Raw genomic sequence first — 27080 nt, forward strand, 5'->3', positions numbered from 1 at the left:
GTGTTGTTTCTTCATGTGAAAATTTTAGATCTCAGTGATTAATGTGCAAGAGCATAACTGTTCATAATCCCCAAATTAATTTTCCAAATGAAAAAAAAAACCCCAGCAATGCCAAGAAATAATCCTTTGTGCTCTGTCTCTGCTGTAAAGGCAGAGCTGGCTGTCCTGGTCCCCTGCTTCTTGGCTTTGTTGGAATGTGCATCCCAGGGTGAGAGCACATAGGCTCAGTTAAACCTCGCAGGCTTGGACTGGAGTGCACAAAGGGAAAGGGAGTTACTGACTGTCGGGATAACCAAGGAGTTCCCAGCACAGTGGTCGTTTTCCAGACTTGAAGTCCTAGCAGAACTGTTCAACTGACATTGGCCTTTCTTTTACTGTCTGTACCTCTGTGGGTATATTTAACCTGCTTATCCTAACATACAAGGGAGGAGCAGCCGTGGCGGGTTCCTAGGAATGCAGCGTGGCCATGTGCACTGGAGACTGCATTCTCAGCCTAGCTGTGAACCGTGCCTTGCTGCTTGTGTTGGAAAGTTAAAAGCAGGATGGGTGTGAAGATAGTCCCATTGCTTGGGTGGGGAGGGGAAGGGGGAGTGTGGCTCATGTGAACCTTAGTTTTTTTGCTTCTTGTTTTCATGATACTTTATGAATGTTCTGTTTTTCAACAAGAATATAACAAGAAAAGACTGCAGAGTTTGCTTAATAAATGTAAAGACATTTTATGCCTTTTAAGATTCCTTGCTGATTCTAGCAGAGCCCTAATCTGCGTAGCTTGTCTCTTAATTTAATTGAATTTAAAAATCTTGCTAAGTACCTGCTGACATCAATTCAGTGAGGCACTTTGGCCTTTGAGAGAACTACTGGCTTTGACTCTTAGGAACCAGCTGTCTAAACCTTTGTTAATTGTGTGATTTGTGATGGGGGGGAGGAAAGGATCCTAATGTGTAATGGTGGAGAAAACGATTAAAAAATAAAACCTAGCAGTACTTTCTCCCAGCAGATCTCACTTTATCAAAGAGGGTGGGTAATGCTATTTCCTACTGAGACGTGGAGGGAGGAAAGTAATTTAAATCAGCAATTAAGGCAGTTGGATGAGATGATCACTGTAGGTCCCTTCCAACTGAAATACTCTGTTCACCTCATGTGCCAGTGGTGGGGTTGTGAATAGGAGCCAGGAGCTGAGGGTCTAGTCCAGGGCTTTCATGTGCTTGTTGCTGTCTGAGTTGGATTCCTTTTTGTTTCTTGGGGATTATGAGGAGTATTGAGCTTTAATGTTAAACTGTTCAGAGAAGTGAACACAGTACAGAATCTCCACTGTAACTATTCAAATTAGTATGAATTGCCTTGCATTTATTCACTTTTAAATGTTCATTAGGATTTCTCTTGGCTGGCAGATGTGTACATTTCTGCAGTGATGGAGGAGGCTCCCCCACCAGACCTCAGTCCTGAACTGGCAGCTGGCCCCAGGCACCGACTGCTTCTGGTGCAGTTCAGACCTTTAATGTTTTGCTTTAACTGCTCAATCCTGTGTTTTCTTGTGTGATGCTGAAGCCAACCCAGCCCTGAATAACACTGGGGCCAAAAAGAGCACAGGCATGGATGCACTCCAGCTTTTCAGTTAATTCAGAACTTTCCCCCCTTAGGATTTATTCCATGCTCCCCATCCCAAACCAGGCCGACGCTCAGTGTGTAGGGGTTCGAAGAGTAAGTGGGATGGGTATTTTAACACCTTTTAGTGTTGGAATTATTGCTAAGGTGATGATGAGACTCTTCAAAAGACAAAATATTTAGCTATAATGATTGTCTTAGAGGTGAAGCAGTTAGTCAGGTGCTGTAGGGGAAGAGCTGGGGGCTTGATACACTGCACACTGTGATTCTCTGACATGCATGTTATCCTTAACGGTATCAGCTGTGGCTGGATTGGGAAAAGCAGTCAAGGGAAGTGAGGGAGAACTGGAGAGCACTGGGGGAGTTGGTGAGAGAGTCTTGTGGCACTGGAATAGTGGGAAGACTGAGTGGGAGAAGAGATCCTGAGTGGGACGGAGTGGCAACAGCAGTGGGGCAGGATTAGAGCTGTGCAGTGGGAAGCAAATCCCAAAGGTGGCATGGAGGGGGTGGCTGAAGGAGTGGATAAAATGTCCTGTAGATGCCTGTGAGAGCGGAGTGAGAATGACTCAGCTTGGCTGGGAGAGCTGTTGGCCAGAGCCATGAGCTCACTATGGCACAAACTCGGATTGCGGAGCTCGTACCAAGGACGGCCGGTCCCGCTGCCCCAAGGGCTGCAGGGCCACAGCAGGGCCCAGATTAAAGACCTCGTTGAAAAGGAGGAGGTGACCTCTGCAATCTAAGGGATCACTCCTGAATACAGTGAAGGGCTAAGGGTGATTTATGGAGCCTCCTGCTCGGGATCAGGAGCCCTTGTTTACAGCGTATTGGTCTGAACTTGACCCAGAAATGTTTCCCAAAACAGTTGACTTCCTAGTGTAAGTAGACCTGCCAACTACAGAAGTTAAATGGAGGAACTGGGAATGATGGTATTTATGTATACTACCTAACTTTATAAACACCTTGGAGTACCTTTGTTTTCAGTTATAAGCTGTGTTGTAGTAACAAAATCAGTTTGTTAAACCTTTCCAACTGAACTTGATGGTTTTTTCCCTGTTCTAATGAAACAAAACCTTGGAGTTCACATGTATGAATGTCCAGACTAAGGCTCACAAAAGAGCATGAATTACACTGCAGGGAAGTTTAGGAGCAGATCTACTTATGCGTAGGCAGAGAAAATCAGAAGGACTGAAGTAGCCTGAGAAGTGATCAAGGGCAGTATAGGAGAACAAATCAAAGGTACTAAGGCATAAACAAGTCAACCTGGCTTGCAAGTGGATGGGGAGAGTGTTTAAGGTGACATGTAAAAGTGTGCAGGGGAGCAGAATGGCAGCGTTAAAAGAAAAGGCTGGGAGTGACAAGGAATTCGGCTGCTGTGAACAGGGAGAAGGCCTGGGTGCTGAGGCAGCCTTAGGCTGGCCAGTCCCGAGTGTTCTTCCCAGAATGGGGACAGCATCCTCAGGAGAGTGAAGCGATGGTGTTTCAATGCTCCTACCATGATAAAAATGATTTAATGTGGAGACAGAATGAAAGCAGACATGAAAAAAAAAAAAAAAAACAACAGCAGTTATGATATCCTGGAAGTTTTGCTGTTACTTGAAGGGGAAGCAAAAATATTTCATTGAGAGTTCTGTTTCCTCTAATTTGTACTTTTCAGTCACATAACATTGTTCCTTTGCATCTCCTTAGTGCACTACGGGGAGTGTTAGAGTGTTAAAGCAGTTAAGGATCTTTAAAACTGGAGGTGTAAGTGTATCACATTGCAAAAGGCATAGCCAGAAAGAAAGATTTGCTGGGTTCTCTAACTTATATTTTTAAGTGATTTGCTTTTCTTATTTTTGGAGACCTTCTCTCTGTTCTGTTGTTTTTCTCATTTTGGCAGTGGTGTGGGCTGCAACCCTGAAAATAATTTATAAGTATCCAGCCTAGCTCTTAGTTTTCAGGATTTACTGAAAGGTAAAAAAAGGGAGTTAGCAAAGACCTAGAATGAGCTTTAAAATATCACAAAAGCTGTTGCACTTCTTTCTCAGTTTCAGAGGAGATTTTTCAAATGTTAATATATATATATACTTGTAAATGCTTGTTGGCAACTTCTTGGTTCAAATAGTATTTACATTTGCGTATAATGATATTTGTAGCCAGGTCTGTGGAGAAATCTTGATTTGAATAGATTAGAACATCACAGAATTCTAAGAATTGAGGCTTTTATTAGGGCTCTTCCCTTTTTAATATTTTCAGTTGATGGTGAAAATACAAGTCAGCATATTTTTTAATCAAAGCTGAAGACAGAAAATGTACTGCCCTGGAGAATATATTAAAAATACATTGTTATAAATGTGAAAAGTTTGACTACAGCATTGCATTTGAATACTCTAGTGCAAAACCATCAAGAGTCTCAGCTATTGCTGAGGACACGAGTTTGCTCCTGGAGGCAGTGCCACCTTGAGCCCTGGCAGCCTCTTCTTCCTCCCCATTAGTTTCAGCTCTCATATCCCCTGTGTGCCACCCTCTCCATTGTAAAAAAGCACGTATTTATGTCGCTTCACAATGAACTGAATCAAAAAAGGGGCTTTTTTTTATTCCCTATGGGGCTGTTCTTTGGCTGGACCAGTTTCCCGCTGTGTTTCCCTCTCCATCTCTGTGTCAGATCTTGTGCAAGCACAATAGAAGGGGTGGCATGAGGGGAGGAATGAGTGGCTGGGAGGGGGCTCATTTGCTTAAACAAGCTGTACCAGAACTCAAAGTTTGTCCTGAGTTTAACTTGGTCTCTGTCTCCCCCAAGCATCCTTGGGGAAGCTGAACTCTTACATTCGTGTCCTGTTTCCTGATAAGGAAAAAGGCAGCCCAGCTTCTTACAAATGAGACACATCTCTGCTTTCTGCCCTCTTCGTGAGAACTGGAAACCTTCCTGCATTCAGCTCATCCCACAAATATGCTCTGGAGCTTTCTCAGTCCTCCCTGAAGCAGGCTGTGCAGTGCTCCACGCCACTGGGTTTGTGTGGTTGGCCTGGCCCGGGGCCAGGAATGAGCTGGGCCCCTTGTCTGGCCAAACACCAGGAACGGCTCCCACCTTCCTCTGGCCTTCATGCCCTCCAGCTGTGGGCCCAGGAGCAGCTCTGGAGCTCTCCTGCTGCCCTCTGTCCCTCACTGCTTTTCGTAAGGGGAGAAAGTAATCTCATTTTTGGTCTGATACTGGAAGCTCAGGATAATTCCATGTGTGAATTAAGGAGATGCTGGCAGTATCTGTTACTATCCCTGTGTGCCTGCTCCTGACTTTTAAGTACTTCTTAATCTGAAACGGCTAAAAATCAAATCTTCTGACTTCCCTAGTTCTCAGTTGGTTTGATGCTTCTCACAGACTTGGAAGCCTACAAGATGAAGCATGACTAATTTGACTTTATAAAGTCTGCTGAAGGCTAGAAATTAGGAACATGTTTTTAAAAGCTGACATTTCTGTAGTTCTCGGCTATGAACCAGTTTTGTGTATTTTCTTCCAGCTTCCAGAAATTTTGCTGTGCAGTGTATTCTTGAGACATGTGAGTAGGCTGAGATTTTGTAGGGGAAAGATGGCAGAAATCAGCACACATTTTATAAATTAAGTGTCTTTTGCCACTTTTATAGTCGCTTCTACAATTCTGGAATTAATTGTGATTTTATTTTTTTCATGAAGAAAGACAAATCTTAATTTGTAACAGGGCAAGAGAGCTCATGACTCAGGAGTCACTTCATCGTGACTATAAATATTCAGCCCTGAAACAAACAGCCCCATGTTCCTTTTCATATACTTGAATGACCAGTGCCAATTTTACAGGAGAAAAGCTATCAGATATTTGTTTCAGTTATTTTTGCTCTCACATGTCTTGTAGGGTGGATTCTGTTGGTTTTTTTTAAATTAAAGACACAGGAAAACAATACTTTGCCTCATGCTTTTAGAGAAACTGTTTTCAGTAATTCACGCACATTCCCTATGTAAGAGCAGTTGGAAATATGTTTTTAAAGTTTCATATTAATGTATTCAAGGGAACATAATAAAATTATGAGATGAGAAATCAGCAGGTGGTCCAAGGCCGGGTTTTAACTGTCTGCTTTGTGTAGCCAGCGTGGCACACCTCACCCCGAGAACCTCGATGTTCAGACGTGGTCAATATCTTTGATTCCCTTGCAGGAAAATGAAAAGTTTTAATCCTTTCCTGTGCCTTCTGGCTTACTAAAACCATAATAAATCTTCCTGCAGCTACAACCACAACAACAATGCTGCATCTAGACTTTCCGGTGGGAGGAAAAAAAATAAAATAGTTCAAGAATTTTCCTCTTTGACAAAGTCCTGTTGCTGCTGTTGTTTTCACTCAAACTCAACTGTGATTTGCATCAATGAGATTTTGGGGTGTACTTTTTTTGTTTGCAAATAAGACATGATCTTAGATAAGTGTGTCTTGTGGTTCTGTCGATATCGCAAGACTCCTGACAGGCAGTGAGAAGAGAGCATTCTTTAAAGGCCTCCAAATCCTGGAAGCTGTGTGGATTGTAGGAAATCCACTGGAGATCAGGACTGTTGTAAATCCTTGGTTTCTCAACTTGTCTGTCAGGCAAAGTGCCACCAGCATCAGCCATTGCCAAGGTCTCTGCAGCAGCAGTGTTGCCAACGTGAAAGATGCAAAACTCAGTCTTTCGCCCTCTCTTTTCCCCCATCTCCCCTGATGACAAGGTTGCTCTTTTAAAAATTCATCCTTTTGACTCTTCTATCTGCCTTCTGGGTTTTTTTTTTTTGGTTTTCTTTTTTTTTTTTTTTTTTTTTTGTAATGGGAAGCTTTGCGTTCTTCCTGTTTTAAAGCAATGACTAGGGCTAAGAACTTGCCTTTTTTAATAGTTCTCACCTGTTCAGTTGAACCTACACAACTCAGTAATACCTGTTCTCTCCTTTTTAGGTAACCATCCCACTACATTGCGGATGGTCACCAGTGGGACTTCTGCTTCTGACTCCCCAGAAAATGAATGGGAGAAATAACATAAGGTCCTTCTCTCCATGGCAAAAGCCACAAAGACCATGAAAGTTTGTGGAAATGCAGATACGCTGGCTAAAAATAGAGTTTGCTGAATACCATAGATTGCTTTTGGTTTTGGCAGCAGATACCCAGACTTCTGGTATCGGTTACGCTCCTCCCTTTTACACAAGTCATCGTTAGAGCATTTATTCAGGATGCTAAAGATGATGCCTCTGTTCCCTTCCTCCCTATGGGTTTCCTACTGGTACCTGCTGGTAGAGAGTCCCAGCTACCAAACTGTTGAGGTTCTCTAGCCATTATGCAAAGCAGAGATATTTTAAGAGACAGAATCTAAAATATCCCTCCTTCGGGAAAAGGATAAATACAGTAGCACTGGAGGAAGAGGAAATACAGGGTAGGATCCCTTGGAGCTGATGAGGGAATTGTCTTAGTATGCCCCACAGCCCAGGAGAGAGCTCGGATATCTGTGCTGCATTGTTATCAGGTAGATTAAATAGAAGTTGTGTACACTTACATATGCTGTAAAATATGACACAGTCTGCATGCCTGCAAGTCTGAGGGTTAACCCCATCTAGTCTGCTTTCAGGCAGGGTTGTGTTTCACTCAGATTTTAGTGACTGTTGCTACCACAGTCAGTTCTGCCAGAAAAGACACAGGTCCTGATGAACAGTAACTTAAAAACTGGAAAACAACTCAGCTCTAAGACACAAGAGATCTGACAGTGATTGTTACAGTTCTTTCAGCTTTAGTTTGCTGTACAAAGAGTTAAATAGTTCAAAGGCAGTTTCCTTTGGAGAATGTTTATTTGATCAAGTTCAGTGTGGCTTTAGACCCCAAATAGAAATACCAACTTCAAACAGAGCACTACTATGAAAGTAGGAATAGTCTAGTGTGGCCTTCCAGACCTCACAGGCTATGTTGGTTTGTTACACAGAGTCAAAACAAAGATGTCCCTCAGAACAGATATACATTAACTTAGTGTAGTTCACACACCACATCTTTTATCTCCCATCTGCTTCTCTCCCCCGTCATTTGGGCTGTGCCAAAGTAACTCAGATCCTGGATGAACTATAGACTTTCCTGGGAAGAGTGTATATCGTGTGATTGGGCCAGCCAAACTACTGGAGAACAGGCTTTGAGTGCTACTGCTCCTGTTTACTGAGTCTGAAGTACTTCATCCTTTGGATTTTGGAACAGTGCTTTGCTTCTTGATTCCCCTTACACTGCAGAAAGCAGGGTGAGGAAGAACCCAGCGGGTGCTTCTCTTAAATGGAGTCTGTAAGATCTTGTTTGCTGGGAGGTGTTGTTTTTTCATTTTTGTCAGGTCCTTAGCTGGCTGACTCTTCAGACTTCTAATAAATGCACTAAGCATTAAAAAGCATTTTTAATATATGATGAGATACACCAAGTTCAGCCACTTCATGTAACAGTTGAACCCATGCAGATGCTGCTAGCACAAGTATATGGTGTCTGTGCCAAATCTGGAGAGTTCTCTTTGATCTGTCTCCAGATCCTCCTTTTATTTGTAAACATCCAGCTAATCACAGGCTTCCTCCGACTTTGATGAAGTGGAAGGAGCTGCATCCTCTGTAACCTCTCCGAAGGGCTGGAATTCTGCAGATGTTCAGGGATACGGGGAATGGGGCTGTGGGTGCCATCTCGTGGCTCGCTGGGAACGCGCATGTTCCCATTCCAAAGGCTCGAACGTTTCCGCTTGCTGAGAGGAGGGTGAAGCCGATCCTCACACAGCTGTGAATCCCCAAAACAGCTTCCGTTCTTAGGACAGCTGGGGGATTTTAGAGCCTGCGAGGAGGGCACAACGTTTCACCTCTAATCTGTCTTGCTGTGGGCCGCAAGCTGTCGGCAGTGCCAGCAGCTCTGTGTGCTCACCACCCCACCCCAGTGGGGTATCACTGGAAAAATATTTAATATTCACAGGCAGCCCACCTTCCCGCACTCAGAGGTGGTCCCACACAGCACAGTCAATGTGTCTGAGGGTGGTGGTGTAATGAAGTTCAGTCGTGTGCGTGAGCTGTGTGTGATCTGCAAGTAACAGAGATCTTTGACTGCAAAATGCAGCCCGGCATCCTCATAAACAGCAATGCTAAACACTGATGTTGCCCGGGGAAAAATAATGCTCACATGCATACAGTAGTTAGAATGGCTTTTCTCCTTTGTTAGTGTACAAAGAAAAGAGGTACTTCCTGGCTTTTGAGCAAGTTACATAAGAGCTACTTTGCGATAACAGCATTGGTCCAGTGGATTCCCCTCCAAGATTTTAAGAACGTGTTAGGTAGACAAATGGATTTGCCACCAGAACCAGCAGTACTTTGACAGTAGTAGTTTGCCCAAGGCCTGCTTCCCCGGTTGACACCACCCTCATTGCAGGCAACAAAAGCCTTTTGTCCCAGTTTGCTTTTTTGCCCCCCACCAAGTGTGTGACATGGCACAGAGGGCAGACAGAACACACAGAGCAGCCTGGGCCTGGCACATGCTGTGAGGGCCTGGCCATGTGTCATACAGGGCTCCCTGCAGTGCACACCAAGTGTGGAGCATCACTCCCCAGGCTTTCCCCTCAAAGGTGTGCCAGGAAATTCAGCCCTGAGCTGGCCTTGAGGGTGCCCTGGCAGGTAAGTAATGCAGAGAGCAGATAAACCCGGCTTCATGTGCAGCCTCGAAGCCTGCCCTGCTCTGCAGTGTAGACATAACCACTTGGGCCAGGAGTGCCACGGTGTGCATAGAAACATCAAGTGTAAATTAGAAGTGGAACAGTCATATACTTTGTACAATGTGATTTACATATCCACAGAAAAAAAGTGTACCAAAAAAAACCCCCATGTCCTCAAAAGTTACATTCATGCATTTCCAATTTCTTGTTTGTTCATATCGGATACAAAGCTGCTCATATTTGTCATAAAATATTTTGGTCGAAAGGGACAGAAATTTTAAATACTTGTATAATTTATCTGCTTTTAACCTAAAATAAGAATTTGAGGAAGGGGGCTAAGTAAATACATAGCAGTTACGTCTGAGTTAGGCAAGGGAAAAAAACCCACAACCAAAAATAAAGGCAAATATGAAGCAGTAAGAAGTATTCCAGAGTGAGCACGTTTCAAGCTATGAGAAGTCCAGGCTTAAGGGAAATTATACTCGTGCAATTTTTTTGAGCATCCACTAAGCCAAGCCATAAACCACTGCTGGAAAGTAACACACACAGTATCAAAAATAACTTCTGTGAGGTTTGGGAAGTGAAGGTTTTGTTCAGCAAATCTTTAGCTGTTTTGAAAATGGAAGGCAAAGGAGAAAGAAACAAACAAGTTTCTGAAACGATATCACAACATTGTTTAAGGCTGTGTTTTGGTGGGGTAAGGGTTGAAGGAAATGAACTGTATGGCATTTAAAAAGAGCTCCTGACTGTGGTGGGTGCTCTGAATATAACTGAAGGATGGGTATTTAGCGTAAAACCACACATGGTGAGGTGGGAGGGACCACATCGTGCTAGCAAATACAGTACTGCAGTGCGGGCTTCTGACTTTTAATATTTTTCTTGCATTTCTTTTCTGCATGGCAGTAGTGAAATAGGGACTTCTAAGCTTCTGAACAACTGAGAGAACCAGGTTTGAAGAAGACATGAGGAAGAACTGGTCGTCAAAAGATTTCATAAAACTCAGAACCACGTGTGCCAGATCTGAGTTGGCACCACCTTTGCTTTTTTGACACACTGCAGCAGTCGCAAAAGGCACCAAAGCAGTCAAATTAGAACATGCAGTAAAAGTTGTTTTGGACTCTTCTCTGTATTATAAAACTTACTTCCTTGTGACTCTTATTTACACCTGTTACAAACAAATTTGAAGTCTTTCCTGGAGCAGACAGCCAAAAGAGGCAGATGCCAGGTGTTCAGGGCTGCACTGAAATGAGTTTGCAGAATTTGCTATTCATGTGCTGGAGTGCTCCTTTTCTGAAATGAGGCTTCTTAGAGCTGCTGTCAAAAACTGTTTAGATTTTTTAGTTTAAACATTACAAGTGTATACTCATGTACAATGCTAAACTATCAAGTGTTAAAAAAAAAAGAGAAAAAGAAAAGAGTACAAAAAGAGTGAAAAAAAAATCTTAAAAACTGAGGACAGAGGGGCCCTGAGGAAGGACAGGATGGTGAGAGAGATCCAGCTGACCTGATTCCCCCTGCTGCCATGATCATCATTTGCAAGCTGAAGAGGACCTTCCACGAAGCACAGTGCTTGTATGTGGAAAGTAAAGAAATGGTGCTCTGGTCTTATTACAAGAATGGTGAAAAGTTTTTACCAACAAGGAGATGAATAAATGTGAAATAATCTTCATAGGGCACAGGGTGCACCTTGTTCTGCATCTAAGCCTTGCAAAAGCTGGCTTGAAGAGGAGAATCAGGCATTCATGTTCAGATTTGAACATCTTAGGAATCCTAATGTTTCCAGCTAAATTAATGGGGGAAAAAACTCCCAAACCTAACAAAAAGACCACTAAGGCAGTAAATGTTTCAACTTAGGGCAAGCATGGATTAGAAAAATATTAATTTCTTTTGCTTCCCCCAAACAACAGTGGATCAAATTAAGACATGTAAGCAGACTAAACATGCTGATTATATTCTGCTGTAGTTACGCATCTTATTAATTCTACTCATGATTATAAAAGGATGTTTCATTGTTCACTATAACTGTTATCTCAAGAAGAGTCTGTCTATAATTTTATTTATATTTGGCATCATTTTCATTACTGTTGTTACAAAGTGTGTACAATATTGTCTGTATTGCAGCTTGTATAGGGCATGTGTCTGTGCTTGATTTACTCTTTTATAGTTTATAAAGTTGCTATACAAATGCAAGAAAAGATGTTCAGGTATCTTTGAATGTGGTTGCTTAATCTAATTACATAGCCCCCAAAGTTTCAGCATACAGATGTTGAAGGCATCAGCTCTATTAACACATAACATCTTAAACATTAATATAGGCATTTTAAAAGCCTTCAGTGCAGTATTGGAATGCTGACACTTCTGTCCTAGTGGTTTTATGGAGCAAAGGGGAAGACTGAATATCTGGGCAAAGCCAGATACCATTGGGGACTCTATAGGGAGAAGGCACAATATAGCTGGGAAATCTAAATGAAAATGGGATGTCCTTTCCATAGAGAACAGAAAGGACCTGCATGGTAGGACCACCACGAAGCAGAGGAGAGAAGGGAATATTATAGCACCACCTAAAGATAGGCCTTCAACAGTATACAAAGTGTAGGACACCTAGAACAGGCTGTGACTGTTCTGTAACTCAGCAATTACTTGTAGTCTATGTAGAGTATCAGTAAAGACATTCCAAGTTAGTTTTCATAATCTTTAAAGCTTATTCTGTGCTTTGCTACAGTATCTTTAATAAAATAATCTTACAAATCTGCTTATTATTCTCATTTAATTCCATCTTATACCTGAGTTTATAACAGTCCTGGCAACAGAGTGAAGTTCCAGTTACTGCCTGCTTCATCTGCTCCTGTGTTTTTCCCATTCACCTGCTAATGACAAGAGGGAAAACGGAGGTGAATAAAAATCAAATAATCTTAGGAATAAAAAAATAAGAAAAACTTATAGCCCTGCTACAGTTCAATTATTATTAAAATTCTTCACACTAAGCGTTTAAGTAAATCTGAGAGATTAATCCCACTGTATTGATCTCTGAGTATGAAGTATTGGTCTTTGTCTGTGTTTACAATACACTGTTTCCCTTGTTTAAGATTTATCATCATTTTCCAGTTTTACAGTTACTGCCAACAATTATTGTTTTAACCCCATCACAGCAGTTTTAGAGAAAATTCTCGGTTTCCTTTATTCACCCCCTGGACTATATGGAGTATCCTTTTAATATCTTCCAACAAGACCAAGCAGAATTCAAGTACATTAAAAGATAAGATTAGAATTCAAAATAATCCTGGTGATCTGAAAACGTAAGATACTATTTAATAGGAACAAGTGCCAGCTGAAATTATAAGACGTGCAAGTAAAGGAACAGGGGCTTAATTGCTTAGAATCACAGAATGGTTTGGGTTGGAAGAGACCTTAATGACCCCCTGCCATGGGCAGGGACACCTTCCACTAGACCAGGTTGCTCCAAGCCCCATCCAACCTGGCCTTGAACACTTCCAGGAATGGGGCAGCCAGAGCTTCTCTGGGTGACCTGTGCCAGGGCCTCCCCACCCTTATAGTGAAGAATTTCTTCCTTACATCCAAACTAAATCTACCTTCTCAATTTCCCTGGAAAAGAATTGATGGGTTATTCTCAATCAATTCTGAAAATGAGTGTGCAGCATCCTGCTGTTGCAAAAAAAAGGTAAAAACTGAAATGTCTAAACTGGGGTATAAATCTGCTCCTTCAGAATCACAAAGGCATGAGCTGGTGATGTCTCCAGTTTTGATCATAGCACTTGAAAACTAAGATACAGGGTGCATGCAGAGAATCCAGAAGAAAGCAATGAATGTCTGGAAACAGAAAACTACTCTTCCTTGAGCACAGGCTGAATGATTTTAAGTAACTTTACAGAAGAGATGGTGGAGGGAAAACACAATGATTTTCATATATGTAAAAGCTGGTTACAAAGAAAAACAGCAGAACTGTTGCTCATATCCACAGTCAATATGAATAAAAATAATTGCCTTAAATTGCAAGAAAGGAAATTTTGGTTAAACACAAAATGAGACTAAGTGACCTATTGAGGTCCTTTTCTGATCTGATTCTGTGATTACTTGCAAACTTTCTGCTTTAAAGTCACTTGCTTATGACTGTCAGTAGAGCTGGGATTGACTGCAAGAAAAGGAGGCTGCAGTTACAGGAAGGAATAAGGAACTGACTCCCTTAAATGCACAGCACACCAGTTTATCTAGTTAGCACTAGTGATACTAACCTCAGCTTTTAATCATGCCTCAGCAAACTGTCAGAAGTCTGTGTAAATAAATGTGCTTTAAAACCACTTAATTATAAAATAATTATTTCTTGAAACATCAAGCAGTAGTTTAATCAGTGTTGACAACTTCCATGATTTTATTGAGTCTAATCAACCTGCGGCAGCCTGGTTTCAGTTGTGACATGGTGTAATCAGCTATTTTATGTATTAAAAAAAAATTAGATCTGCCAATTCCATGGAAAATCCTAAAAGTGTAATCTGAACATATGCTAAAGATTAACAAGCCAGAAGGTGAACAAAGCCACATATGTTTTTTAAGCTCATAATTTTAAACTAGGTTTATAATTTTCAGATATCTGACTCATGATTTTTGAACTCCTGGTTTGGCAGTACAAAATTACACTGCCCTATATTCTGCTCTTCTGAATACTTCCATAGTACTAATCATGCATTTGTGTAATTTGCCAAAAACATGTTATAGAGATTTGCAGAACTCTGTTTGTTATTCACAAAAACAAAGGAACACTTATTTAAGAAAGATCATGTCTTGTGGCTGCCTTTTAAATTAACAAGGAGCAGCTGCACACAAAACCTGAAGGTACATAAATACAAGATAATTACATAGTTCCCCCCACATAAACACGATTTTTAATGCAACACCTCGTCAGAAGAACCCTGTCATTTTATACACTGGTAGTTCTTGTCTGAATTCCAAGTACTATACATGCATTTGTAAATATAAGTGAGATGAAGAATTTCAGTGATGAAAAGGTATTATGACAAAGTATTATTCATTCTTAGAACAGCAGTTGCTTAGACTTTTCTGAACTGATTGCTGTATTATAAAATAATTCATTTTCACCAATATAATCTGACTTATGCAATTTTCTGGATAGTTTTTCTAGGGAAATGGGTACTAGGGAAATGGATACAAGGGAAATGGATATCAGAATTTAAGGTCTAAGGTCTTCTGACTGTCAGACCTGAACAGACCATTTCAACTTTATCGTAATGATCCGAGTGGCTGATGTCTGATTGAACTGTAACTTGGGTTCAGTCCTATTTTTATACTCCACTGCCTTATGAAACACGTGGGGAAAAATTTTCCTTTTATCAAGATAAAGATAAGGGTTGAGTTCTCAGTTCTGCTCCAGATACTGAGCTCTTGTTTCACTGAAGAAATCTACATATCATCTTCATTTCTGGTTGGGTGGTGTAATGGAGAATAGCCTACAGCGTATTACACAGCGCTGCCAAACAGGAGACAGCGGTGCTTTATCGATCCTAAACACAAATTAATGGACCAGAAAGGCACCTGCCACTTCCAGAGGTGCTGACTTCCTTTTCTGGAAGTTACAGCTCACAGATTCGGGATGGGGGAACAACAGCAGTTGTTTTTTTAAAGCGAAAATCAGACTTGTGCTGAAGTCCTCCCCATAAAGCTCACTCTTTAATTTCCGAACCAGTCGGTTTGGCTCACCTGTAGCATGACTGCATATGAAGCAACATAAAAGAGAATCATGTGTCTCTTCCCATATGAGAGGATGACTGCATGGATGAGTTGGTTCACAAACTGCTGACAAAAAGCAGGCTGGTAATAGCTCTGCTGAGAAGAGAGAATAGGTCTAATGAGGTTTTAGAGGTTGCTCCCTCTCGTTAGACGGGACTTTCTCTAAGGACATCAGTAAGAGACAGTGGCAAGAACATCACGTGAACTTCTGATTAGGAATGAAGGCTTAAAAAACAGCTCAGACCTAGACATATTATTGTGTAAGAAGAAAACAGCACCTGCATACTCAGCTGGAAAAGAAATACTTCTGCAACAGGCTGAATTAAATATTTGTAGCCTGAGTCCACAGACCTTTGGATTTTTCCTGAGAATGGCCACAAGTGTCTCATTTACACCACTGGCATTAAAATGGTGTGTTCATACATTCCTTCAAGATCTTTTCCCTAAAATTTCTATAACAAAACAATTAAAGTGATGAAATGAACAGGACCGAGAAAATACTCTCAGGGTGAGCAGCAATCCAGTCTCTGGAAACATCTCTTCATCTCTTTAGCAGGTTATCAGCACATTTGGGTATCAGCACAACCATATCAGGGCCAAACTAGTTACTGGGCCAAGGAAACCCCAAACAAGTGTTGTCTGGAGCTCATATTTTGTGCCTGGGCTGATAAAGCATAGGTAAAAGCTTTGGGCCAAATTAATGAAATGTCACTTCTAAATCTGATAAAACCTGTTAGATTACAGCTATACTTAAATGACACTTCCATCTAATTTTGCTGCAAAGAATGCATATTGTGCTAATCAATATTGTTGTGTTATTTCTTCCTCCACTTGTTCTTTCCATCTCTTGTTTCTGTACATATGTTTTTGGGGCAGGAATCCTCTTTTTGCTCTGAAATAGCAAGGTCTGACTTTGTAGTGCAGTTATCAAAACAGGGTTCTTGTGCATTACTAGTGTTCCTAAGGGACAGTCCTCACAGGGATACAAATAATAAACAACATAAACTTTTCAGCTGAAATGGAATTTATCCACCTCCGCTCTTTGTATTGCCTGCTCCATATAATACAATCAACTGAATGAAGTAACAGTGAATTACAGGAAGAGATGGTTCAGGGATGAATCAGTCACTGGTCTAACTACAAGAGAAACCGACACCCTTCCCATCAAAGAAATCTGCACACAGCATATACAGAGCAGCTCCTGTCGGAGGTGGGGACAGCCGATGGTTTCCATTTTCCATTGACTTCTTTCGGATTTCTCTAACGTCAGAACCCGTGTGAAAAAAAAAAAAGACCAGGATCTGTGGAAGAATAATAGTTATTTAAGCATGTACAATATTTATGGTCAGAAATTGAGGCTCTTCCATCTCAAAAAATACATACACACGATACACAGAGGAGGTGGAGCCCTCATTTCTTATAAAAAAGCTTTGAAAAACACACTAATGGAAACAAGGATGTTTTTGATCTGGAGTTCCAGTGCCTGTAACAACTGTGTGAGTACAGATCACTCTGGGAAAAGCTGTAACATTTTCTGCAAGGCCTGCTACAGCATAGTGCTGAGGGCCAGGGACAAAGCTAATGAAAGATGATTTAATCACACAGCGAATTTAATCCTTCTCTCATGTACCTTGTAAAGTCTAAGGGCAGCAGACTTTTAGTAACACTTATAACAGCTACTGAAAAGAAGCAGCTCACTAAGACTCCCTGGAAAAAAAAAAATAAAAAGGTCTCAGGATGGTGTTTTGCCCTCCTTCCTACAAGTGGAATATTTTGCAGTGTTTGTCTCAAAGCGAGGAGAAATAATTTGGAGGAACCACAGCAGGTTTTCATGTTTAACATATTTTCATCAAAGCACTTTCCTAGCTCCGAGTTAATAGCTCCACAGCTTTTGCTAAACGTAGGCGTGACGACATCTCACATTAGCACAACAGACAAGAATTTAGAGGCGCTTCAAGAATGGTCACCGCGCAGGAACACGCAGCAACAGGGCCCCCAAATCCCGCACTGGGGCCATTCCCTGAGTCCTGGTGCCAGGACAGCAGGGGAGAGCTGTGGGTTACACCCTGAGTTCTGATGCCGGGATAGACCAGCCCGGTGCCATTCCCTGAGTTGTGGTGCCGGGACAGGAGGGGACAGCCCGGTGCCATTCCCTGCCCTCAGGTACCCTCCCGCAGCAGCCCCTCAGCAGCGACAAGAGGCTCCCTTGGCTCGGGGACAAACCGGCCCCGCTGTCCCCGCGGAGACCGGGGAGTGTCAGCCCGCCAAGTTCGGCCGAAATAAGGCTAAAAAGGGGCTCGGCGGGACTTTCCCTCCGCCACGGAGGGAGGGCGCGGAGTGTGTGTGTTTGTGTAAGGGACGTTCCGCCATGACAGACCGGGGGTCTCCGCGCCCAGGGGGGGGCGGCCGTTCAGCCCTAACACAACCGGGGGTAGGCTGAAGGAGGGTGTGTATGGGAGGGAGGGGGAGAAGGCGGAATTTGTGTCGCCCAGCGACCAAATAAGGGTAAATTCCCCAGCGCCGGGGCTGAGCACTCAGGAATGACAAGCAGCGGGCGGCGGCAGCGGGCACGAACCTACGGCCCCCGCAGCCCCCGCGCCCGGCGGGTCCGACCGGGCGGGGCGAAGCGGCCACCCAGCCCGGCCCCCGCCCCGCCATTGGGCAGCGCCGCTGTCAATCTTCGCCATTACGTCAGCCCCCCGCTGGAACTTTCCAGCAGAAGCGTGCGGCGGGGGCGGGGCGAGCACCCAGAGCGGGCGGTGATTGGCTGAGGGCAGTGGCGCACAAGAAAAACCCGGAAGGATCGCGGCCGCGGGGAGGGGCCGGGGCCGGGGGGGATGCGCGCTCGCGTCTCTGATTCGCCGGGAGGCGGGGGGCGGGCGCTGCCCGGCGGACCGCGGGGACGATTGGCCGGCGGGTGGCTCTCGAGGCGTCCGGATTGGCCGTCGGGGTTCTGGCAGGTTCCAGAAGCGGCGGCGGCGGGCATAAAAGAGGCGGCGGAGGCGCGGGCCCGGCACATCGCGCCGCGGCGGCAGCGGGAACGGGCGGGGGAGGCAGAAACGAGGCAGCAGCGCACAGAGAACCGACACCATGTCTGCCAAAGGGCCGGCCATCGGCATCGACCTGGGCACCACATACTCCTGCGTGGGCGTATTCCAGCACGGCAAGGTAGAGATCATCGCTAACGACCAGGGCAACCGCACCACACCCAGCTATGTGGCGTTCACTGACACCGAGAGGCTCATCGGTGATGCCGCCAAGAACCAGGTGGCGATGAACCCCACGAACACCATCTTCGATGCCAAGCGCCTCATCGGCCGCAAGTATGACGACCCCACAGTGCAGTCAGACATGAAGCACTGGCCCTTCCGTGTGGTGAACGAGGGCGGCAAGCCCAAGGTGCAGGTGGAGTACAAGGGGGAGATGAAGACTTTCTTCCCGGAGGAGATCAGCTCCATGGTGCTCACCAAGATGAAGGAGATTGCTGAGGCCTACCTGGGGCGCAAGGTGCAGAACGCTGTGATCACGGTGCCGGCATACTTCAATGACTCCCAGCGCCAGGCCACCAAGGATGCTGGCACCATCACTGGCCTCAACGTGATGCGCATCATCAATGAGCCCACAGCAGCTGCCATCGCCTATGGTCTGGACAAGAAAGGAACCCGGGCTGGAGAAAAGAATGTGCTCATCTTCGACCTGGGAGGGGGCACTTTTGATGTGTCCATCCTTACCATTGAGGATGGGATCTTTGAGGTGAAGTCCACAGCTGGTGACACCCACCTGGGTGGGGAGGACTTTGACAACCGCATGGTGAACCACTTTGTGGAAGAGTTCAAGCGCAAGCACAAGCGCGACATCGCTGGCAACAAGCGGGCGGTGAGGCGGCTGCGCACGGCTTGTGAGAGGGCCAAGCGCACCCTCAGCTCCTCCACACAGGCCAGCATTGAGATTGACTCCCTTTTTGAGGGCATTGACTTCTACACCTCCATCACTCGTGCCCGCTTCGAGGAGCTCAATGCTGATCTCTTCCGTGGCACCCTGGAGCCGGTGGAGAAGGCTCTGCGTGATGCCAAACTCGACAAGGGCCAGATCCAGGAGATTGTGCTGGTGGGTGGCTCTACTCGTATCCCCAAGATCCAGAAGCTGCTACAGGACTTCTTCAATGGCAAAGAGCTCAACAAGAGCATCAACCCCGATGAGGCTGTGGCTTACGGTGCTGCCGTGCAAGCAGCTATCCTGATGGGAGACAAGTCTGAGAACGTGCAGGATCTGCTGCTGTTGGATGTCACCCCTCTGTCCCTGGGCATCGAGACAGCTGGAGGAGTGATGACTGCTCTCATCAAGCGCAACACCACCATCCCCACCAAACAAACTCAGACCTTCACCACCTACTCGGACAACCAGAGCAGCGTCCTTGTCCAGGTGTATGAGGGTGAGAGAGCCATGACGAAGGATAACAACTTACTGGGCAAGTTTGACCTCACAGGCATCCCCCCGGCACCCCGAGGAGTCCCCCAGATCGAGGTCACTTTCGACATCGACGCCAATGGTATCCTGAACGTCAGCGCCGTGGACAAGAGCACGGGGAAGGAGAACAAGATCACCATCACCAACGACAAGGGTCGCCTCAGCAAGGACGACATCGACCGCATGGTGCAAGAGGCAGAAAAGTACAAGGCAGAGGACGAAGCAAACAGAGATCGGGTGGCAGCCAAGAACTCCCTCGAGTCCTACACTTACAACATGAAGCAGACGGTGGAGGACGAAAAACTGAAGGGAAAGATCAGTGACCAGGACAAGCAGAAGGTGCTCGACAAGTGCAAGGAGGTGGTCTCTTGGCTCGACCGCAACCAGATGGCTGAGAAAGAGGAGTACGAGCACAAGCAGAAAGAGCTGGAGAAACTCTGCAACCCGATCGTCACAAAATTGTACCGGGGAGACGGAGGGGCCGGGGCAGGCGGCTCCGGCGGCCCCACCATCGAAGAAGTAGATTAAAGAAGACTGAAGCACAGACTGGTTTATGGACAGTTGCTCCGTTCTTTGCTTTGGTTTTTTTTTTTTTCTAACGTTTAAGGAAAACGTCCTTGCCGATAACAGAGTTTATTCTGTTGGGTGTGTATAAAGGCAGATCTGTCAGCTTGGTTTTGATAAGAGGGAAGGCACGTCCTGCTTTATAAGGTTAGTAATAGACAAGTTTTGTTAATTCAGATACAGCTGTTTGTACTCTGGATGTTTGTCTCTGTCTCTATTCTTAAAGTTACCACTTGACTGTTGCAGTTGACAAGTTTCAAGTTATGCATGAAAATCTTTACAGAAGATTAAAAGAGAAAATGCCAAATTTGGTTCTGGAAATTTTGGTTATAAATAAAATGTATTTAAAGCATGAATCTATCCTCTTTCTCCTCTCTGTGAAGGGGTAGTAGTCGGAGGGGGTGGGGGGGCAGGTGAGGAAAAACTTTCCTGGCAGTGTCTGTGGTTCCTGGGACCTGCCCTGCTGGGGTGACGAGGGTGGTGGCAGTGGAGCAGGGGGATGTTCGGCTCCGGAGGGGCAGTGGGAGAGAGCACGGGGGCTTCCCGAGGGGAACCCAGCCTGGGCTGGGAGTTGGGGAGGGGGTGCTGGTGTCACAGCCCCCAAACCCTGCGGCTGGGGCAGTGGGAGAGTGGTCCCCGGCACTGCCACGGCAGGGAAAAGTTCCCCAGAGGTGCGGGTGCTGTTTTTGGGCAGGACCTGCTCTTCCCCGCAACTGGTGTCTGGCGCTGGAGCGCCCGGCACGGGAATGCTGGTTGTGTGCGTGTGGCTGGGGGAGAACAGCGGGGAAACGAGGACAACAGAAATAGTCCTGCTTGGCAGGTGGTGGGGCTCGATAAAATAGAGATCGGTTTGTGGGCAGCTGTACAAAGTGCTGAGGTATTCTTGGGTTGCTTGTCTGCACGCTGAGCTTTCAGTACTTTACTGAACGTGTTTTTCCCCCCTCTTTAAGATAATCAAAAGTTAAGCTGGCGAAGACACCCCCAGCGCTGGGAGCGCTGAGTAAGGAGCCGGTGTGCTGGGCTTAATAGAATAGGCAAAATTTGTAGTAGTTAAACTTGTCTGACTTTGCTGCAAACTGTCTGCAGAGTTGTTCATTTGTTTAAGAAAGCAAAAAAAACCTCCGCAGGCAGCGTTTCAGAGTCCGAGGCGCTGCGAGTTAATGAGCTCTCATGGAGGATCCTGATGGCACGCACGTTTCGGGCTGGCTTGTCCTTTAAGGGAAAAAACTGCGGAGCCCTGGGCAGCTGGAGGGAATCGGCCGCCGTGTTTTGGTTTGTTGCTCGTTTGTGTGTGGGAGTGTTGGTGTCCCGGGAACCACGGTGGGTGCTGCCCTGCCAGCCCTCCCTGCTGCCGGGAGCTTTTAGGACTCTTGATTCCTTAAACTTGTAGGTCATGTGTATTTTAAAAAGAGAATCTATAAAAAGTATTCTGTGACAAGAAGGCAGACAAAAAAACTTGTTCAGTATTTAATCATCAGCACCAGGTGCAAGACTCTGGTTTACTACATGGATTTCTCTCAGCTCTTTTTTCAGGGCACTGTCTGTGGGTTTTCTCTTCACCGGCTACAAATGGGGGTTACAGTTGTAGTGGGGTGAATGCGAGGCTTGTAAAAAGCTTGTTTGATCACCTGTTGTTGCAAATGATTCAAAACCACTTCAGGTTTATTGAATGGTCCGTAGGTAAATGGCAGTGCCATCACAGTGAGATTGGAGAAGTCAATTGCAGCAACTTCAGCACCTGCTCAGGGCTTCAGTGACATCTCTGAAAGCTTCAGTCAGGCTGGGTGGTCTTGGTGTTCAGGGTACACAGCATTTTCCTGGCAGTCAACCTCTTGATTTCCAGGCTGTGACATAAAAAGAACCCCTGAGAATGAGAAGACACTGCAACTTTTTTTTTTTTTTTTTCCCTAGGAACTAGTAAATAAATATGTTTATGAATAGGACTAGATTATCTATAGTGAAAAGTTGTTGCTGCAAAATGTAATACCCTGTCAGATACACGTTTTCTGAACTGAAATACCACTACCCTGGGATGACAATAAGAAATAGGTGGTGCCCATTTTCATTGTAAATGCAGGCTAGCTATTTTTTCTATTAACCAACTGGTAATTGCCCTTGCCGCATAGTTTCCTTTGCTTTTCAGCCCTTGGTTTGCATTCCTCAGCGTCGCTTCTCAGTTATTAAACACAATTTTTTGTTATTTAAGTGTACTGCAGGGCTAATGTAGCTAAATGTGCACAGCAGTTTGTCACACACCTGTGCTGTCGTCTGTCCTTCCCCTCACCTTGGCCACTGCTGCCCTGTGCCTGTTTCAGCAGTGGGGCAGGCAGGGAAAACAGCACAGAAGTGGAGTCTCTGTCCAAATGGTTTTAGTACCCCAAGGGCTGAGGACAAGAACAGGGTAACACTGGGATAATTTTTTTTTTTTCCCTACGAAAAGGGTGTTTTTTGGTTGGACACACCTGGACTGCGTGTGGGGTATGTAAAGGATTGGAAACTTCTGCTGACTTACATGCTTGGGAAAAGATTTGAAGTCTTGAGGCACAACGTAGCCTTTCAAGTATGTGAACAACCCCCCCACAATGCAAGAGGCAGAAAACGTGTAGGGCTCAGAGCTGGATTCCTTGCATTCATTCACTTAGTTTATAAAACAAAGAAGAACTTTGAGTTGATTTTCAGCATAGTGTAGTTACCATGGAGTGAACTCTGATCCTGTTAGTGGAAACTTCCCACTGCCTCCAGTGGGTCTGTATTTCCACCCCCCTGCAGTTTCTTAAAGAAATAAAGTTAATTTCCCAAATGCTGCTCCTCATTTCCACATAGGTGCATTTGGTGTGTACGTGTCATTCTGGGGAGTAGTTGCACATTTCAAATGAGTTTTGCAAAGCCAGGAAAATAATCTTGTCTAAAATCTGCAGTTTTGTTGCTTTCGCAGCCAGCGTCTCTCATCCTTTGCACTGTCCTGACTCACAGGGAAAGCCAGCTGCTCCTGTCAGAATCAGAGGCCTGGGCTTCTGAACTTTGCTGTTCTCACACAGGACTGTGCAAGAAAGACAAAGTCCATAGGAAGAACATAAAGTGGTTGTAGCTTCCTAGCACTTTTGCAACTGCTGTATTAATTTTTGATGGCCCCATATATTTGCTGATTGAGTTCGGATGGTATTGTTTCCAATAGAGGAACACCCATAGCATTAATACTGGAGAATTTAATCACCCAAATTAAACCCCCTAAGTGCCTTAGCACCTTGCTCACGGTGCATCCAGGTGTGGAGTGGTGCAAAGCCACCCCTCCCATGAGTGGTGCAGGTCACCCTGCAATTCCTTGCTTTGCAGGGGAGAGGGAAGAGCCAAAAAAAGACAAAGCCAAAAGCATTACTAAAATAACGTGCCATGTGAGAGCCCTCGGAGGGAGCTGAGGACAAGGGAGCTGTCTGAGGGCAACCCACTCGGGAGCTGGAAAGTTGAGACGTGCTTGGGCAGGCTGTGTCCACCCAGCCGGCCGGGTGAGTCAGCCCGTGCCCCGCCGCCTCCGGAGCGTCTGTTTGAAGTTTTGCAGAAGGACTGAGCAGACAAGCTGCAGCCCTGCTCATCCCTTGTGATACCATCTTAAAGGCAGGAATGAATACATCCCAGCAGCCTTCCTTTTATCTCTCGGGAGACACTGCGTGGAGCCCTGCAGGCTGGGCAGCATTTCTCCTGGGAGCTGCCTGTCATTTATTTGAAAGGTTCTCCTTGAAGGTTTTGGGGCTCTGTGGGGTGCAGCCAAGGAAGGAGATGAAGGATCTTAGGACTGCACCATAAATTTTGTCTTCCCCATTGTGAGCCACTCCTGTGGATACTTACGAGGAACAGGAAGAAAGGGAAAAAATGCTCAGGGAATTCACATTTCCGGTCTTGGCACTTACACTAAATAACACGGGCTTACACCCAGGATGTGTGCCTAATTTTAAAGTTCCCTTTTTCAGTCCTGTCAATGTGTTGCAAGGTAATAGCATTCCAAGCTCTACTTATTTCAAAGGTGTTCCTCATTTCTCCTTCCTGGCCCTGTGCCTGGCATGAGTTTCCCTTTCTGTGTCCCTTCAGAGAGCGCACCGTGGTCTAATCTCTGCTCTGTCAGGGACACTGTACCTTGGCACAGGGCAATCCTCTGATATTAACACAGCAAAGCATGTGGATGCTCTTACAGCAGCGAAATTATGTTCTGTAGTTGTTCATCACAGGAAAGTTATCACCCCTCCCTACCCCACAGCGAAACAAGTTATGCTAGTAAAGCCTCTTTAGCACACCTATGTGGGTCAGGTATCACATCTCTCCGCCGCTCTCATCCACATATTTATGCAGGCAGAAGCCTATAGCATAGACCTGCCTCTAGAGTAGATTTTGCTTGCAGCAGCATGCTGATTATAGAGTTGGGCAGGCCAGCATTTCCAGATGCAACAACATATTTCACTTCCACATATGAAACAGCAGTATTAAAACCCCCTGATCCAGCCTTGCATGACCCATTTGCCTTTACTCTCTCCTGCATCAGTAGGGTGGAGACAGAGACAAGCTGGTTCCTCTTGTCATCCCAGTAACAGCACCAGCCAGGAATTTTAGAGAGGGGAGAAATTTCCCTCTGAGAGCCAACACTTTCTTTCATAGTCTTAAACAAAATCAAGAGCATAGGAAATTTGTGCTCCTTTTCCATTGCTAAAGATGTTTTCTTCCACCGTTCAGGAATTGTTTTTTGTATGTTGGCCTATGCAAAAGTTGACAGATTTCTGTTGCATCCTGGACCAAGAAGTGTGAAGTCATCCTTGCCCATGCTTAGGTAGCAGTTAGCAGCACCTGTACCCTCACTGCTGGAGCCATTCAAAATGTTATTGCTCCAAATGATTTGCAGGTCAGGAATTAAAATCTGTTTTGAACAGGATTAAGGAGACAAAACCACTTCCAGAAGTGGCAATGCTATGTACTTCAGGCAGGACTCTATTGAACCCCCCATGCATTTAGGGGTCTTAGTTGCCTTGCTACATTCACTGACAAGCATCATGAAATATTTTCTGTCAATCCCTGTAAGAGCTGCTGCACAGTGACTCTGACAGTCTAGAAATCATATGTCATAGCTGAAAGCAGCATTTCTTTTTGACAGGCCATATCTAAAAATGGAAACATGTTTCTTTCAAAACCACGTTTATTTCTCATTTGGCAGACTCTTTGTTTCCGTGCCGCAGACCTCATTCACATGTTTGCAAATGTACCAACACAGCCCAGTTAAAGCCAACTGATGCTAGTGAGTCCTTAGTCCTACCACAGCACTACAGGTGGGAGATAACTAAATTAAAAATTATAATAAGCTAAAAAGTCTCTGTAATACACTAAAAGTAAAGTTCCCTGCCATATTTTCCTTCAAAGCTCACAGAATTGAACAAGAGAAGATCTTGTTTATAGTACTTCTATATTAAGTTTTCACCTTTTTCCCCCCTAATTCTAAAAGGCTGACAACTGCTCCTGTTCAATAATCTCACCTGATAAAACCATGCAGAGGGAGTCATTGCGCGAGGATTTCAGTGGAAGAATGTGCAGCTGGTTTTTCTGGCTTTTCAAAAGCAGCCTGTGTGCCTGTAAGGGGTGCTGGGCAGTAGTTGCATCCTGAGTTCCCTTAGACCCTTGGTCTGGGCTCAGGGGCTAATTTTGCCCGTGCCTCTCACACACCTGTTGCCAATTTGCTGCTGTGGATGTAGTGAGGCCACAGGGCTCTGATTCTGGGGCACGGCTGATGCTGGTGTCCTGGGAAGATGAGGATGCCAGGTGGACACAGCATCTCTCCAGAAGTTACAGTGCAGCTACCTAACTTCCCCTTGTTTTGGGTGATCCAAGAATGCACTAAATTGCAGCAGTGTTGATATGTGAAAACAGTGCAAATTGCTGAGAATAAAGAATTAGGAGCTTCAATGTCACACAGATCTGAAGCAAAAAACCACACCAGTGTTCACAGTATTGTGCCTAAAGACAGTATTTATTCCATTCCTATGGCATGATCCTGTTTTAAATGAGCAGGCAGAGCGCTTGGCAGGTAAATGGCCTGGTCATGGACAGTATTAGCTACTGTGAAATTGAATTCTGCACTTGTGTGTACAATACAAACAGTAGTGAGCACACATGGAGTCTAATATTCCCAGAGAAACCAGGGCTGACATTTAACTGCCCCTGGGAGAAGAGGAGGAAATTAATACGGTGGGTATGGAAGACAGAGGCTTGACACAGCAAGAAGAAACAAGAGGCAGAGAAGAGGTGGATTGCTGGATGGTGAGTCAGTGATATTTTTGTTGAGTTTATGCATGTGTTTATTTTCAGGGTGTGATATCCAAATTAAACATTAGATATACCTAAAGAATGGGTATATATACATACTGTTGAGTGTTTCCAGCTACTGGGATGCCCATGGACACACAAACACCACAAGAAACAACACTAAAAGAAGCCTATTAAGGATGCAAGGTCAGTTGTTCAGAATTATGACAATTGTAGCAAGCCTTTTTCTTGCTTTCTTTATGCTTATGCCTCATAACCCAGTTTTTAATTATGCACTAACAGGTTTTTTAACTTTTTTTTTCTTCTGCAGGGCACCTGCCTCAGTCATTGCCCACAATGGGCAGCGTTTGCCCTAAGTAGTATTTCATGGTTCAACATACGCGTTATTTACTGTGTGCTGTCCAGCCCCAGCTCTAAAGAATTGTTGCTTAGGATGCTGCCTGTGGAGCTCATCACCATCACATCTTGAGTGCTTCACAACATTATCCATAGCTTTCCAATCCTGAAATGTGCATAGTTCCCACAGAAAGAAGGTGATAAATCAGCAAAAGCCGAATGCCACGTGTATATTATGGGGTCTTCCACTGGAAATGCCAAGGAGCTGCTTTCTTCAGAGAGCTTAGTGTTATGCACTTTTTGGACTGTTCAAAGTAGATTTCCCATTCAGTTGCAGCTGTGGATACCAAATCCTGCATTTCAGACTTCCATGAAGCCAGGCT

General features: G+C 44.9%; 2 protein-coding genes and 1 long non-coding RNA gene across 3 annotated transcripts in view; 2 read left to right on the top strand and 1 right to left on the bottom strand.

Moving 5' to 3' along the window:
- Positions 1–12025, top strand: part of ZBTB1 (zinc finger and BTB domain containing 1) — a 24235-nt gene extending 12210 nt beyond the window's left edge. The window contains exon 3 of the mRNA XM_051769942.1: positions 10177–12025. Within this exon, the coding sequence (XP_051625902.1) occupies positions 10177–10213 (37 nt within the window). The 3' untranslated portion in view covers positions 10214–12025. The remainder of the gene's footprint in view (positions 1–10176) is intronic.
- On the bottom strand, positions 8301–16312 carry LOC127461842 (uncharacterized). Its single transcript, XR_007900213.1, has 3 exons — positions 16131–16312; positions 12057–12140; positions 8301–8408 (listed from the first exon to the last, which is right to left on the bottom strand). It is a non-coding gene; the product is annotated as an uncharacterized LOC127461842 (long non-coding RNA).
- A 1540-nt stretch (positions 16313–17852) lies between these two features.
- Positions 17853–20420, top strand: HSPA2 (heat shock protein family A (Hsp70) member 2). Its single transcript, XM_051769946.1, has one exon. It carries the CDS (start codon positions 18124–18126, stop codon positions 20026–20028), a length of 1905 nt encoding a protein of 634 aa, XP_051625906.1. The 5' UTR covers positions 17853–18123; the 3' UTR covers positions 20029–20420.
- The last annotated feature ends 6660 nt before the right edge of the window (positions 20421–27080 follow it).

Source organism: Manacus candei, unplaced genomic scaffold (assembly GCF_025592945.1).
Source record: "Manacus candei isolate 608988 ecotype Guabito, Panama unplaced genomic scaffold, ASM2559294v1 h1tg000113l, whole genome shotgun sequence".
Taxonomy (NCBI): Eukaryota; Metazoa; Chordata; class Aves; order Passeriformes; family Pipridae; genus Manacus; species Manacus candei.